General features: G+C 43.2%; 1 protein-coding gene across 1 annotated transcript in view; it reads right to left on the reverse strand.

Moving 5' to 3' along the window:
• LOC142731921 (attractin-like) overlaps positions 1-17,877 on the reverse strand; it is a 105,064-nt gene that overhangs the window by 50,028 nt on the left and 37,159 nt on the right. Inside the window, exons 2-3 of the mRNA XM_075849470.1 lie at positions 12,318-12,401; positions 2,957-3,070 (exon numbers count right to left, since the gene is read on the reverse strand). Coding sequence (XP_075705585.1) covers positions 2,957-3,070; positions 12,318-12,401 — 198 coding nt within the window. The remainder of the gene's footprint in view (positions 1-2,956; positions 3,071-12,317; positions 12,402-17,877) is intronic.

A 17,877-nucleotide genomic window follows, 5' to 3' on the forward strand; every position in this document is an offset into this window, starting at 1 on the left:
GAATATACCTACTATAATACTGCTCATATATACAAGAATATAACTACAATAATACTGTCCCCTATATACAATATAACTACTATAATACTGCTCCTATATACAAGAATATAACTACTATAATACTGTCCCCTATATACAAGAATATAACTACTATAATACTGTCCCCTATATACAAGAATATAACTACTATAATACTGCCCCTATATACAAGAATATAACTACTATAATACTGCCCCTATATACAAGAATATAACTACTATAATACTGCTCCTATATACAAGAATATAACTGCTATAATACTGCTCCCTATATACAAGAATATAACTACTATAATACTGCCCCCTATATACAAGAATATAACTACTATAATACTGCCCCTATATACAAGAATATAACTACTATAATACTGCCCCCTATATACAAGAATATAACTACTATAATACTGCCCCCATATACAAGAATATACCTACGGTACTATAATACTGTTCATATATACAAGAATATAACTACTATAATACTGTCCCCTATATACAAGAATATAACTACTATAATACTGCCCCTATATACAAGAATATAACTACTATAATACTGCCCCTATATACAAGAATATAACTACTATAATACTACTCCTATATACAAGAATATAACTATAATACTGTCCCCTATATACAAGAATATAACTATTATAATACTGCCCCTATGTACAAGAATATAACTACTATAATACTGCAACTATATACAAGAATATAACTACTATAATACTGCCCCTATATACAAGAATATAACTACTATAATACTGCTCCTATATACGAGAATATAACTACTATAATACTGCCCCTATATACAAGAATATAACTACTATAATACTGCCTCCTATATACAAGAATATAACTACTATAATACTGCTCCCTATATACAAGAATATAACTACTATAATACTGTTCCCTATATACAAGAATATAACTACTATAATACTGCTCCTACATACAAGAATATAACTACTATAATACTGCTTCCTATATACAAGAATATCACTACTATAATACTGCTCCTATATACAAGAATATAACTACTTTATACTGCCCCCTATATACAAGAATATAACTACTATAATACTGCTCCTATATACAAGAATATAACTACTATAATACTGCTCCTATATACAAGAATATAACTATAATACTGTCCCCTATATACAAGAATATAACTATTATAATACTGCCCCTATGTACAAGAATAGAACTACTATAATACTGCCACTATATACAAGAATATAGCTATTATAATACTGCCTCCTATATACAAGAATATAACTACTATAATACTGCTCCCTATATACAAGAATATAACTACTATAATACTGCTCCTATATACAAGAATATAACTACTATAATACTGCTTCCTATATACAAGAATATCACTACTATAATACTACCCCTGTATACAAGAATATAACTACTATAATACTGCTCCTATATACAAGAATATCACTACTATAATACTGCCCCTATATACAAGAATATAACTACTATAATACTGCCCCTATATACAAGAATATAACTACTATAATACTTTCTACTATATACAAGAATATAACTACTATAATACTGCTCTCTATATACAAGAATATAACTACGATAATAATGCCCCCTATATACAATAATATAACTACTATAATACTGCCCCTATATACAAGAATATAACTATTATAATACTGCCCCCTATATACAAGAATATAACTACTATAATACTGCTCCTATATACAAGAATATAACTACTATAATACTGCCCCCTATATACAAGAATGTAACTACTATAATACTGCTCCTATATACAAGAATATAACTACTATAATACTGCCCCCTATATACAAGAATATATCTACTATAATACTGTCCCTATATACAAGAATATAACTACTATAATACTGCCCCCTATATACAAGAATGTAACTACTATAATACTGCTCCTATATACAAGAATATAACGACTAATACTGCTCCTATATACAAGAATATAATACTATAATACTGCCCCCTATATACAAGAATATAACTACTATAATACTGCTCCTATATACAAGAATATAACTACTATAATACTGCTCCTATATACAAGAATATAACTACTATAAGGCTACAAGTGGATCGGTAATGTCTGTTGCTTGGTTACCCCTTTAATCCATCATAATCCCAGTCCCCCGCTATTACCTTACCATTATAGCAGATAATAAGTGGCAGCAGAGGACTCAGACATTGCCCCCTGTACCCACATCTGTCTTCTCCGGTTTCCTTCCATCTACCAGTGAAGGATATACAGGGATATATTGTATTTGATGTTAATCGGTGGTGTTCGGATCACGTTAATGATAACCCCGCAGCTCCAGACGCTGGACTATAAAATATAAGTAAATCCTAATCCTCGGCTCCACGTTACCAGCGATCACAGCACCGTCACCATGCAGGGGGGATTAGGCAGAGAGGTCATAGACATCCCCTATGTTCTCCGGTGTATAATGAGCCTCTCCATGTAACGTGCCGAGACGCTCGGGGTCGGTATAATGAATATGGTAAATACGGTGATTAGGACGCACTTCTTAGGCCGCCATCACCTTTCTCTTCTGTTCTTGGAGATCAAGAGAATTTTATATTGGGACCTTAATTGTGAGAACAGGAGTAAAGTGCAATGGTTGTGATAAATCAGAGAAAAGCGGCGCCAAACACAATCCTTCCGCCATGTTACACTTGGCCTGGGGAGCCCCACGTACTTCCTGCAGGTCCGTATCAGGCCGCAATGACGTAGCGGAAGATCTGGGCAGGTGACAATGTATCACTGAGGATTAATATCCTTACACAGTTGCAGGTTTGCTGCAATGTTTCAGTGAGGGCCTTAAGTAAGAGGAAACAATGCTGTATTGGAGCTAGTGATGCCCTGTGAATGATGAAGTTGTAGTTACCTGAATGCAGCGACCAGCGGGGCGTATATGGAGTCTCCATCGTACACGTACAGATGATCCCAGCTGCACTCTGTGGCAAAGTGGTTGAAGCGGAGACGCAGCGTCGTGTTGGGACTAGAGAGAAGAAATAGATTATCAGTGACGTCCGCCATTATTACACATGACTCCATGGCAAGTAGTCACCAGCAAAAACCTGAGGAAGAGCATTAACTCATCATTCTCCTGCACACCTCCTGAGCGCCCATATTGTACGCCATAGGGGTTCCTGGGTAAAATAGCTCCCGTGGCAAAAAAATACATAAATAACGACCTGTAATTATCAGTTCATAAAGTCTATTCAGCAGTTTTAAGATTTCCTTAAACTTCAGCAGCTTCTAATTGCCTTATTACAGACCCTATAGGGTGTCGTCATCCAACTTTCCTCTGACCCTAATGAGAACTTTGTTTCGCAAAGTTACATCATGCCCCCTTATTACTTATCCTGTACTGACCCGGAGTTACATCCTGTATCATACTCCAGAGCTGCACTCACTATTCTGCTGGTGGAGTCACTGGGTACATACATTACATATCCTTGAAAATGCCTTCATAGAGGAGGTGAAACGTTGTGGTTCCATGTTGGATGAATAAATTCACTTTATCTGAGTGCTGCTTCACGTTCTCTTTTTTGGATACATTACATATCCTGTACTGATCCTGAGTTACATCCTATATAAGGCTATGTTCACACGGAGTATTTTGGGGGAGGAATATCTGCCTCAAAGCTCCAAACGGAATTTTGAGGCAGATATTCCTCCCCCAAAATACTCCGTGTGAATAGCAATGATCGCGCCGTTTTTCGCCCGCGGCCATTGAGCGCCGCGGGCAGAAAACACGCTTTCTCCTGCCTCCCATTGAAGTCAATGGGAGGTCGGAGGCGGAAGCGCCCGAAGATAGGGCATGTCGCTTCTTTTTCCCGCGAGGCAGTTTTACTGCTCGCGGGAAAAAGACGCCGACGCCTCCCATTGAAATCAATGGGAGGCGTTCTCGGGCCGTTTCTGCCGAGTTTTGCGACGCGGTTTCCGCGTCAAAAAACTCGGCAAAAGACCCCGTGTGAACATAGCCTTATACTCCAGAGCTCTGGAGTATAATACAGGATGTAACTCCGGATCAGTACAGGATAAGTCATGTAATGTATGTGCACAGTGACTCCACCAGCAGAATAGTGAGTGCAGCTCTGGAGTATAATACAGGATGTAACTCAGGATCAGTACAGGATAAGTAATGTAATGTATGTACACAGTGACTCCACCAGCAGAATAGTGAGTACAGCTCTGGAGTATAATACAGGATGTAACTCCGGATCAGTACAGGATAAGTAATGTAATGTATGTACACAGTGACTCCACCAGCAGAATAGTGAGTACAGCTCTGGAGTATAATACAGGATATAACTCAGGATCAGTACAGGATAAGTAATGTAATGTATGTACACAGTGACTCCACCAGCAGAATAGTGAGTGCAGCTCTGGAGTATAATACAGGATATAACTCAGGATCAGTACAGGATAAGTAATGTATGTACACAGTGACTCCACCAGCAGAATAGTGAGTGCAGCTCTGGAGTATAATACAGGATGTAACTCAGGATCAGTACAGGATAAGTAATGTATGTACACAGTGACTCCACCAGCAGAATAGTGAGTGCAGCTCTGGAGTATAATACAGGATGTAACTCCGGATCAGTACAGGATAAGTAATGTAAGGTATGTACACAGTGACTCCACCAGCAGAATAGTGGATTCAGCTATGGAGTATAATACAGGATATAACTCAGGATCAGTACAGGATAAGTAATGTATGTACACAGTGACTCCACCAGCAGAATAGTGAGTGCAGCTCTGGAGTATAATACAGGATGTAACTCCGGATCAGTACAGGATAAGTAATGTAAGGTATGTACACAGTGACTCCACCAGCAGAATAGTGGATTCAGCTATGGAGTATAATACAGGATGTAACTCAGGATCAGTACAGGATAAGTAATGTAATGTATGTACACAGTGACTCCACCAGCAGAATAGTGAGTGCAGCTCTGGAGTATAATACAAGATATAACTCAGGATCAGTACAGGATAAGTAATGTAATGTATGTACACAGTGACTCCACCAGCAGAATAGTGAGTGCAGCTCTGGAGTATAATACAGGATGTAACTCAGGATCAGTACAGGATAAGTAATGTAATGTATATACACAGTGACTCCACCAGCAGAATAGTGAGTGCAGCTCTGGAGTATAATACAGGATGTAACTCGGGGTCAGTACAGGATAAGTAATGTAATGTATGTACACAGTGACTCCACCAGCAGAATAGTGAGTACAGCTCTGGAGTATAATACAGGATGTAACTCAGGATCAGTACAGGATAAGTAATGTAATGTATGTACACAGTGACTCCACCAGCAGAATAGTGAGTGCAGCTCTGGAGTATAATACAGGATATAACTCAGGATCAGTACAGGATAAGTAATGTATGTACACAGTGACTCCACCAGCAGAATAGTGAGTGCAGCTCTGGAGTATAATACAGGATGTAACTCAGGATCAGTACAGGATAAGTAATGTATGTACACAGTGACTCCACCAGCAGAATAGTGAGTGCAGCTCTGGAGTATAATACAGGATGTAACTCCGGATCAGTACAGGATAAGTAATGTAAGGTATGTACACAGTGACTCCACCAGCAGAATAGTGGATTCAGCTATGGAGTATAATACAGGATATAACTCAGGATCAGTACAGGATAAGTAATGTATGTACACAGTGACTCCACCAGCAGAATAGTGAGTGCAGCTCTGGAGTATAATACAGGATGTAACTCCGGATCAGTACAGGATAAGTAATGTAAGGTATGTACACAGTGACTCCACCAGCAGAATAGTGGATTCAGCTATGGAGTATAATACAGGATGTAACTCAGGATCAGTACAGGATAAGTAATGTAATGTATGTACACAGTGACTCCACCAGCAGAATAGTGAGTGCAGCTCTGGAGTATAATACAAGATATAACTCAGGATCAGTACAGGATAAGTAATGTAATGTATGTACACAGTGACTCCACCAGCAGAATAGTGAGTGCAGCTCTGGAGTATAATACAGGATGTAACTCAGGATCAGTACAGGATAAGTAATGTAATGTATATACACAGTGACTCCACCAGCAGAATAGTGAGTGCAGCTCTGGAGTATAATACAGGATGTAACTCGGGGTCAGTACAGGATAAGTAATGTAATGTATGTACACAGTGACTCCACCAGCAGAATAGTGAGTACAGCTCTGGAGTATAATACAGGATGTAACTCAGGATCAGTACAGGATAAGTAATGTAATGTATGTACACAGTGACTCCACCAGCAGAATAGTGAGTGCAGCTCTGGAGTATAATACAGGATATAACTCAGGATCAGTACAGGATAAGTAATGTATGTACACAGTGACTCCACCAGCAGAATAGTGAGTGCAGCTCTGGAGTATAATACAGGATGTAACTCCGGATCAGTACAGGATAAGTAATGTAATGTATGTACACAGTGACTCCACCAGCAGAATAGTGAGTACAGCTCTGGAGTATAATACAGGATATAACTCAGGATCAGTACAGGATAAGTAATGTAATGTATGTACACAGTGACTCCACCAGCAGAATAGTGAGTGCAGCTCTGGAGTATAATACAGGATATAACTCAGGATCAGTACAGGATAAGTAATGTATGTACACAGTGACTCCACCAGCAGAATAGTGAGTGCAGCTCTGGAGTATAATACAGGATGTAACTCCGGATCAGTACAGGATAAGTAATGTAAGGTATGTACACAGTGACTCCACCAGCAGAATAGTGGATTCAGCTATGGAGTATAATACAGGATGTAACTCAGGATCAGTACAGGATAAGTAATGTAATGTATGTACACAGTGACTCCACCAGCAGAATAGTGAGTGCAGCTCTGGAGTATAATACAAGATATAACTCAGGATCAGTACAGGATAAGTAATGTAATGTATGTACAGTGACTCCACCAGCAGAATAGTGAGTGCAGCTCTGGAGTATAATACAAGATATAACTCAGGATCAGTACAGGATAAGTAATGTAATGTATGTACACAGTGACTCCACCAGCAGAATAGTGAGTGCAGCTCTGGAGTATAATACAGGATGTAACTCAGGATCAGTACAGGATAAGTAATGTAATGTATATACACAGTGACTCCACCAGCAGAATAGTGAGTGCAGCTCTGGAGTATAATACAGGATGTAACTCGGGGTCAGTACAGGATAAGTAATGTAATGTATGTACACAGTGACTCCACCAGCAGAATAGTGAGTACAGCTCTGGAGTATAATACAGGATGTAACTCAGGATCAGTACAGGATAAGTAATGTAATGTATGTACACAGTGACTCCACCAGTAGAATAGTGAGTGCAGCTCTGGAGTATAATACAAGATATAACTCAGGATCAGTACAGGATAAGTAATGTAATGTATGTACACAGTGACTCCACCAGCAGAATAGTGAGTGCAGCTCTGGAGTATAATACAGGATGTAACTCAGGATCAGTACAGGATAAGTAATGTAATGTATGTACACAGTGACTCCACCAGCAGAATAGTGAGTGCAGCTCTGGAGTATAATACAGGATGTAACTCAGGATCAGTACAGGATAAGTTATGTAATGTATGCACATAGTGACTCCACCAGCAGAATAGTGAGTGCAGCTCTGGAGTATAATACAGGATGTTACTCAGGATCAGTACAGGATAAATAATGTAATGTATGTACACAGTGACTCCACCAGCAGAATAGTGAGTGCAGCTCTGGAGTATAATACAGGATGTAACTCAGGATAAGTATCTTGGATGTCATAGCAATCTGTATAATTGTGTTAGATAACGGTTCCACCTCAATCCATTTTTGTAAAAAATATTATTAATACTGTAGGGTGAGATGGTGGATGACAACGTGACTGTAACGAGACTGTTTTGCCTTCTCTGCTGGCACCACTATGACATATCAGCTTTGACCGGAGCAGTGGAGCCATTTACTACCATGTAACAGCTATAGCCTTATTAGGGGTTGTCAGGTAACGTACCCCAAGCAACCAGTATATCTCCGATTAGTCAAGTCTTTAGGTCAAGGCGGCACTGGCATTAATCTGGAGACTAGGACCGGTAGGGAGGCCTGGCATCACTGGACGCAGGGTGTTCGCAGTCTCTTAATCAGTTGGAGGACCTCTTTAAGTCAGAGAGTGCATAGATATTTTGAAGTACATTTCTACAGGGTGAGGTACAGCGGGCGCGCACATCATAAAGCTCTGCCCTCTGTACGCCAACACCTTTCCTTATTCAGATTTGCATCAGAGCACTCCCTCGTAAATGAGGTGACATGAACACTGTCTAATGATTGAAAGGTTTTACAACGTGTATTGTAGCAATCACTCTCCTCCTAGATAATGTGTGACGTTCCACTGATGGATAACACAAGACGTGCGTATGAATATGTACGAAGAGCGTGCGCGCGCAAAGCTGTCAACACACGTTAAATAGCCGACATCTAGTCCTCCAGATTCATCCATATACCTGCATGCTTTGCCGAGCGAGCACGTGTTTTCAATGAAGAGGGGAATAAGCCGCTACCAGACACCTTTGGCAGTCGCTTATCACATACGGGAACAAAAGATCAAACATATTGAATTCCAACATGTTCGATCTTCTTTTTCCCCGACATCTGCCATCAAGCAAGGGTTGTGACACCCCCACACACATTAGATTGTGCGCATGTAGTGGTGTGTGTACTGATTCTAAATTACATCCTGTATTATACTCCAGAGCTGCACTCACTATTCTGCTGGTGGAGTCACTGTGTACATTACATTACTTATCCTGTACTGATCCTGAGTTATATCCTGTATTACACTCCAGAGCTGCACTCACTATTCTGCTGGTGGAGTCACTGTGTACATACATTACATTACTTATCCTGCACTGATCCGGAGTTATATCCTGTATTATACTCCAGAGCTGCACTCACTATTCTGCTGGTGGAGTCACTGTGTACATTACATTACTTATCCTGTACTGATCCTGAGTTATATCCTGTATTACACTCCAGAGCTGCACTCACTATTCTGCTGGTGGAGTCACTGTGTATATACATTACTTATCCTGTACTGATCCTGAGTTATATCCTGTATTATACTCCAGAGCTGCACTCACTATTCTGCTGGTGGAGTCACTGTGTACATACATTACTTATCCTGTACTGATCCTGAGTTACATCCTGTATTATACTCCAGAGCTGCACTCACTATTCTGCTGGTGGAGTCACTGTGTACATACATTACATTACTTATCCTGTACTGTTCCTGAGTTACATCCTGTATTATACTCCAGAGCTGCACTCACTATTCTGCTGGTGGTGTCACTGTGTACATACATTACATTACTTATCCTGCACTGATCCGGAGTTATATCCTGTATTATACTCCAGAGCTGCACTCACTATTCTGCTGGTGGAGTCACTGTGTACATACATTACATTACTTATCCTGTACGGACCTTGAGTTATATCCTGTATTTTACTCCAGTGCTGCACTCGCGGTGAGATCTAGTATGCTCGATCCGCCTCCCCCTAACAAATAAGCTGCTGCAGGGGATTCTGGGGGGACATGGGTATATGGCCGCAGCTTATCCCACACTGAAATGAATAAGAATGTTTGGTGGATCACGCGTGTATTTTTATTTGGGAGTCAGTCGTCTGCTGAACGAGCCAACACATGTGTAAGGCTGGAATTAAAGGCGCTGTCCCATATGGAGGAAATAACCTAAGACCCCCTCTATTAGCCAGAATGGAGATCAGGAGCGCCTGTACTCTGATGTATTACACATTACACCTACACACGGATAATCCGCTATAACCGCCATGTTCAGGGTGGAGTTCTGCTCCTTGTTAGACGTGGTGCTGTGTACAGTACAATCCCTGTCGCCGCCGCCTCTTCACCTTTAGACTTTGGGCACCGGTCGTATTTGTTATTTACCTTGTGAATCCAGAGCTCGCAAAACAGCGAAATCACACAGCGAGCGGAGAGAGAACAGTCCGACCGCAGGGAACGCTCTGAGCTGATTATAGACAGCCATAGGTCACCTACCAAGACGTCCGACCCCTCTATATAGTCAGTGATGTGGGGGATGGGGTGTGATAACTTCAGTTATCTATAGTCTATTACAATTATACTGTATCCTACACATCACCAACAGATACCACGGCCTAACCAGATTTCAATATTTCACATCATTTACTTCCCTTGGAGATAAGCAGCGCCAGGCGTACCAGGGCGCCGCTCATCTCCCTCTATTTTAGGATATGCTCATGCAGTTTGGCCTTCGCATGGTGGTGCCTGGTAACACGGAGATTTGTGAGACTCGTTATTGTCAGTGATTGATTTGAAGCCTCAGCTTTCCCTTCAGTTTTGCTTTGTATTATAAAGAATAAATCGGGAGGAAAACTCGGCCTGGAGTTATTTACAACATCTCTGTCACCCGTCGCTTTATGGCCAAGATTACCTGATAATCCACACGGCATGTCAGATAGACAGCCGTGTACCGATAATCCCATGGACATTCATCCCGACCGCCCCCTACACATGGACATTCATCCCGACCGCCCCCTACACATGGACATTCATCCCGACCGCCCCCTACACATGGACATTCATCCCGACCGCCCCCTACACATGGACATTCATCCCGACCGCCCCCTACACATGGACATTCATCCCGACCGCCCCTATACATGTACATTCATCCCGACCGCCCCCTACACATGTACATTGATCCCGACCGCCCCGTATACATGTACATTCATCCCGACCGCCCCCTATACATGGACATTCATCCCGACCGCCCCCTATACATGGACATTCATCCCGACCGCCCCCTATACATGTACATTCATCTCGACCGCCCCCTACACATGGACATTCATCCCGACCGCCCCCTACACATGGACATTCATCCCGACCGCCCCCTACACATGGACATTCATCCCGACCGCCCCTATACATGTACATTCATCCCGACCGCCCCCTATACATGTACATTGATCCCGACCGCCCCCTATACATGGACATTCATCCCGACCGCCCCCTATACATGGACATTCATCCCGACCGCCCCTATACATGTACATTCATCCCGACCGCCCCCTATACATGTACATTGATCCCGACCGCGCCCCATACATGTACATTGATCCCGACCGCCCCCTATACATGTACATTGATCCCGACCGCGCCCCATACATGTACATTGATCCCGACCGCCCCCTATACATGTACATTGATCACGACCGTCCCCTATACATGTACATTGATCACGACCACCCCCTATACATGTACATTGATCACGACCGTCCCCTATACATGTACATTGATCACGACCGTCCCCTATACATGTACACTAGGCTGACAGTTATTCCTCCTGACCCCCCCATACACATGCATACTTGGTTCGACCAATAGCTATTCTTCTGGACCCTCCATACACGTGTACACTTAGTTCGGTCGACAGCTAATCCTCCAGGAGCCCTCATACACATGCACACTTGGTTCAGTCGACGACTATCGCTCCCAACCCCCCCCCCCCAATACACACGTACACTTGGTTCAGTCTACGTTTATCGCTCCCCCCCCCCAATACACATGCACACTTGGTTCAGTCGACAGCTATTCCTCCCAACCCCTCATACACATGCACACTTGATTCAGTGGACAGCTATTGCTCCAGGACCCCTATACACATGCACACTTGGTTCAGTCGGCGACTATTCCTCCCGAACTCTATACACATGCATGCTTGGTTCAGTCAACAGCTATTCTTCCGGACCCTCCATACACATGTCCACTTGGTTCGGTCGACAGCTATACATCCCGACCCCTCATACACATGTACAATTGGTTCAGTCGACAGCTATTCCTCCAGGACCCCTATACACATGCACACTTGGTTCATCCGATGACTATTCCTATCTGGAAGATCCCTTTAAGGGTATCATTACCCGGCTGCGATGCCAGTACAGTCACAATGGGGCAGCACATGGAGTTTGTATGTTCTCCAACCGATTATGCGGCGTTTCCTCCCACACTCCAAAATCCTGCTGATAGGTCCTAAAAAATAGTGCCCCAGTGTTGTATCCCTGGGGTCGGGACGGATTATTTTTTTACCCCAGCAGAGGTAAGTGGGACTCTCTATTTTTCCCATTTTCTTGTGCTTTGTACAGAATAAATGGGTTGATAAGTACAGGTGGACGCTCAGGATTTACCTTCCCTTTATCAGCCAGGTGCATTTGGTCTTATACTTGTAATTCCCGGGTCCGTCAGTCACAGTTCCACTTGGTCCCGTTAACCTATAAATAGAAGAAGAAACGTTAGAAATGTAACAACACTGAAGACTGGCGAGTCAGTGAATAGCAGTCACATCGACATCAATCATCATCCGGAAGCTCGACCTCTACGCTGAGCGCGGCGTTATAAAGTACGGTATATTATAAACCAATACTACTGAATATACATCGTACGCCACAAATGTAACACTGATAAATGTGAGGCGATGAACGCGGGAAGGGAAAATACATGTGACCATACGAAAACGGACAGGGAGTTATAGCGGAGAGAGTAAACTGTAGTAATCAGTGTCAGGCAGCTGCTGCCAAGCCAAACAAGATCATGGGGTGCATTAAAAGGGGCTTAGATGTACATGGTGGAAACGTAGTTCTACCACTTTATAAATCTCTAGTAAGACCGCGCATGAAATATTGTCCCACTTTTCTCCTTGTGCGCCAAATCTGTAATGGGACAAGAAAAGTGGGTGTGGTCTCCAAAGAGACGACGTTTAGGCCACAAAAAGGAACAATAGGTGAAAAATGGCACAAATCTCATGATCGCCTTTACTTAGAGTGGTGCAGGATACGCCGGTCTTAGTGAATGTGGGCCAATGGGTACAGTTTTCGGCACCGGTGTAGAAGAAAGATACTAGAGCATGAGAGGGTTCAGAGGCAGCAACTAAAGTAATAAATAGATGGGTGGACTACAGTACCCAGAAAGATCAAAACTGGGGTTATTTCGTTAAGAAAATAAGACTTGGACGACCAAATGACTATGTATAAATTTGTCACAGGCCGGTACGGAGGCATTTTATCATCTATTTATACCCAGGACTCGAACTATAACAAGGGGGCGGACACTACATCTAGAGGATAGAAGGATTAAACACAACATAGAAGAGGATTCTTTACTGTAAAAGCATTCACACTATGAAACCTCTACTGTAAGAGCAGTCACACTGTGGAACCTCTACTGTAAGAGCAGTCACACTGTGGAACCTCTACTGTAAGAGCAGTCACACTGTGGAGCCTCTACTGTAAGAGCAGTCACACTATGGAGCCTCTACTGTAAGAGCAGTCACACTATGGAGCCTCTACTGTAAGAGCAGTCACACTGTGGAGCCTCTACTGTAAGAGCAGTCACACTATGGAACCTCTACTGTAAGAGCAGTCACACTATGGAGCCTCTACTGTAAGAGCAGTCACACTATGGAGCCTCTACTGTAAGAGCAGTCACACTATGGAACCTCTACTGTAAGAGCAGTCACACTATGGAACCTCTACTGTAAGAGCAGTCACACTATGGAACCTCTACTGTAAGAGCAGTCACACTATGGAACCTCTACTGTAAGAGCAGTCACACTATGGAACCTCTACCGTAAGAGCAGTCACACTGTGGAACCTCTACCGTAAGAGCAGTCACACTGTGGAACCTCTACTGTAAGAGCAGTCACACTGTGGAACCTCTACCGTAAGAGCAGTCACACTGTGGAGCCTCTACCGTAAGAGCAGTCACACCATGGAACCTCTACTGTAAGAGCAGTCACACTATGGAACCTCTACTGTAAGAGCAGTCACACTATGGAACCTCTACTGTAAGAGCAGTCACACTATGGAACCTCTACTGTAAGAGCAGTCACACTATGGAACCTCTACTGTAAGAGCAGTCACACTATGGAACCTCTACTGTAAGAGCAGTCACACTATGGAACCTCTACTGTAAGAGCAGTCACACTATGGGACCTCTAGTGTAAGAGCAGTCACACTATGGAACCTCTACTGTAAGAGCAATCACACTATGGAACCTCTACTGTAAGAGCGGTCACACTATGGAACCTCTACTGTAAGAGCGGTCACACTATGGAACCTCTACTGTAAGATCAGTCACACTATGGAACCTCTACTGTAAGAGCAGTCACACTATGGAACCTCTACTGTAAGAGCAGTCACACTATGGAACCTCTACTGTAAGAGCAGTCACACTATGGAACTCTACTGTAAGAGCAGTCACACTATGGAGCCTCTACTGTAAGAGCAGTCACATTATGGAGCCTCTACTGTAAGAGCAGTCACACTATGGAACCTCTACTGTAAGAGCAGTCACACTATGGAGCCTCTACTGTAAGAGCAGTCACACTATGGAGCCTCTACTGTAAGAGCAGTCACACTGTGGAACCTCTACTGTAAGATCAGTCACACTATGGAACCTCTACTGTAAGAGCAGTCACACTATGGAACCTCTACTGTAAGAGCAGTCACACTATGGAACTCTACTGTAAGAGCAGTCACACTATGGAGCCTCTACTGTAAGAGCAGTCACACTATGGAGCCTCTACTGTAAGAGCAGTCACACTGTGGAACCTCTACTGTAAGAGCAGTGAGACTATGGAATTCTCTACCAGAAGTCGTTAGTTAATTCACTGAAAGAATTCTAAAGAGGCCTGGACATCTTTCTTGGGTGTAATATTGCAGGTTACGTTATTAGATCACTGGAGATGGGTCGTTGAACGAGGGATTAATTCTGATTGGCAGAGTCAGGAAGGGAGATGAGGAACTTTTGTCTCATGTGGTTTATGCCTTTTTCTGGATCAACTTTGCAGGATAATAGTCTCATCTGGACTTGTGTTTTATTTCAGTCTTAGATACTATGTTACTATATTACGGTTTATGTGGAAATACAGGTAACACCACGATTGTGCAACGAAAAAATTAATTTTGCCGCAACCATCACAAACTGTTCGCCACTCCATTTTGACGCAACATCTTAAAAAGCTGCAGAACCAGAGAAATAAATGTTACGGAAACTCAGCTGTGTATGTAATTAGGGAACCCAATACGACGGTCAGATTCTCAGCCTGGACAGTTCTGATCCTCGTTACGGACACCGTATATATCGTGGGGGAGGGAGTAGCTGCTCTCAGACACCGCGCTGATCATCACTGGGGGGGGGGTCCGCAACAGTAAAAAGCCATTCAATTGGATCTGTCCGTCCCCCCAAAGACACAAGATTGCAGACCCACTGACTTCTGTCTATGGCAAGTATCTCATCATACCCAGGGTCGGGCCGCTTGGGCGGTGGGTAGAGCTGCAGATCGGCGATCAACAGTTTCATGGACCTGGTAATTTTTGTACAAGTCTACGATCTTTCAGCGGGAAACCTAATCCTCGGTCACACTTAACATCCTAATTGTCTGAGGTCACATGAGTCCCCGGGCTATTTACCCATCAGAGGCAGCGAGACTGCCCGCCATGTAGTAAGAGAGCGCTGCACGTAACTACCCAAGAGGAAAGTAGAAGCAAAGTCAATTTAAAGGAACAGTACACCTAAAAATAACAGACTTGCCCAAAGTGTTGATCAGGCTGCGGGAATGTCTTGCAGAAAATACAAGGGATGGCGGAGTGTGGAAGAAGCGGGTTTTATTAAGTGGGTGAGGCTCAACACCGTTAATTCATGTATTGCGATACTAACCTGTGCGGCCGCAGTATTGTAACACATGAGTTTAGTCAGTAGCGTGATGCAATGCGGCTGGCGCGGCAGTAATGAGCGCCGCTGGCCCTGAAGACAGAGAACATGGCGGGCGCACTGCAAAATACCCCCATGTTCTGTCTTCAGTGTCTCAATAGTGCAGCGCCAGCCGCATCACCTCATGCTGACCGCACGCACACACTAGTTGTCAGGAGCGGGGCAATGGTTGTAGTACACAGCCGCAGCCCCGCTCTAACGGCGGAGATCAGAGAAACCTCATCTCCGCTATTCCCTTGAATACTGCGACCAGAGCGGACCACGGCATTCAAGGGGAAAATGGGAACGGGGAATCACGGTGATGCGATCGAGGTACATACCATATATGGGCAGACAGCCCAGGGTCCATTGAAGGACCCCAGAGCTGTCCGACCTGATTTCCTGTTGTTAGGGCATACGGAGGTCTGTCCTAACAACTGCCGGTGTACTATCAGTATATAGATATATATCAGTACATTAAAGTTTAAAACTAGAAAAGTTAAAAAAATTATATAAAAGTAATGTTAAAAAAAAAAAAAGTTAAAAAAACAAAACAAAAACACACTTTTTTTTTTTACAATAAACCATAAAATAAAAGGCTCAATACATAAAATAAACACATTCATTATCGTCGTGACCAAAATAACCTGCACAACACATTTATAGCGCCATTCATGTTTATGCCGTTATAAAATAAAAACTTCTTTCTTTCACTTATTAATGTGAGGCGCGAGGCGAGATGAATGTTGAACCTCCATGTGCCTCACATTAATAGTAATTAACCCAATGTTGTCCATTATGACCGAGTGGTACATGATGGGGTTAATTACTATTAATGTGAGGCACACGGAGGTTCAACATTCATCTCGCCTCGCGCCTCACATCAGAAAAAACGGAAGAATTTTTTTTTACTGTTGGCAAAGTATCGATATCAAAATCCAAATTCTGGTATCGTGGGAACCCTAATTGCAGATGGCAGTGGGGGAGGGCACCTGCTGCAGCCAGTTGCCTTACAGCCAGAGAGAGATTTCATTTGAAGTTTGTGAAAAGCAGGGGGAGGGGGAAAAGTCTGAACTGGGACGCATACAGAAGAACTCTTTATATATTTCATAGGAGACGGGAGACCATCCCGGGCCCATCAGCTGCACAAATAAATAAAGCGTTCTAATCGCAGAAACCCCTTTAATTCCATATACAGCCTCTAAAATAAGGCTGAAAATACACATTTGGCCCCTCTTGACGGGATTTATAAGCCAGTACGCTGCATGCAATTCTGATGACCATGTATACGGGGAGCGGACACAACGCCGACCGGAAGAAGAGGTCGGACTGACCGTGAAACGTACGTTGAATAAACGTCATCTTAACCATATCCGTGCAATTTTGCCTATACCGTATGGTGACAACAGCAGTTGGATTCCTGCACATTTCATTACTGTGGCTGACACAATGCTTTACACTGCAGCGCAGATCACCAGGACGTACTACATGTGTGACCTCGGCCCCTACACAGCAGATTCTGTCTATTAGACAGCACGTAAAAGACTGAGCTAATGACGAGGGTCCTCAGAGTTATCAGTGGATTATTAGAGAGACATGGGGGGTGTCATGATGAGCGAGGGGTCCATTACTCTTCCTGCACGGGGGGCCCCTGGTGTGCGGTCACTAGTGAGTCACACAATGCACAGTCCTCTCCTTCATAACTTTCACAATCTGCTCCTCCCCCGCTGCCCGTCAATGCCGTGTCACATAACTACAAGGATCAGCGTCACATGAACAGCGCCGCTTGTCTGTAGTACAACCTCAATCCAATTCACTTGTGCAGAATAGACAAATTCTAGGATGGTCTCCAGCTGTTGCAAAAGTACAACTCCCAGCATTCCCTGGCAGCCGCAGCCTGCCAGGAGTTGTCATTTTGCAACCGAATGGAGATTACTGTTCTAGGGAATGCTGTGATTTTTTTGGCTTGAGTGGAGTGTTGAATATTGCATGAAAACC

This window comes from Rhinoderma darwinii, unplaced genomic scaffold (genome assembly GCF_050947455.1).
Source record: "Rhinoderma darwinii isolate aRhiDar2 unplaced genomic scaffold, aRhiDar2.hap1 Scaffold_878, whole genome shotgun sequence".
Classification (NCBI taxonomy): Eukaryota; Metazoa; Chordata; class Amphibia; order Anura; family Rhinodermatidae; genus Rhinoderma; species Rhinoderma darwinii.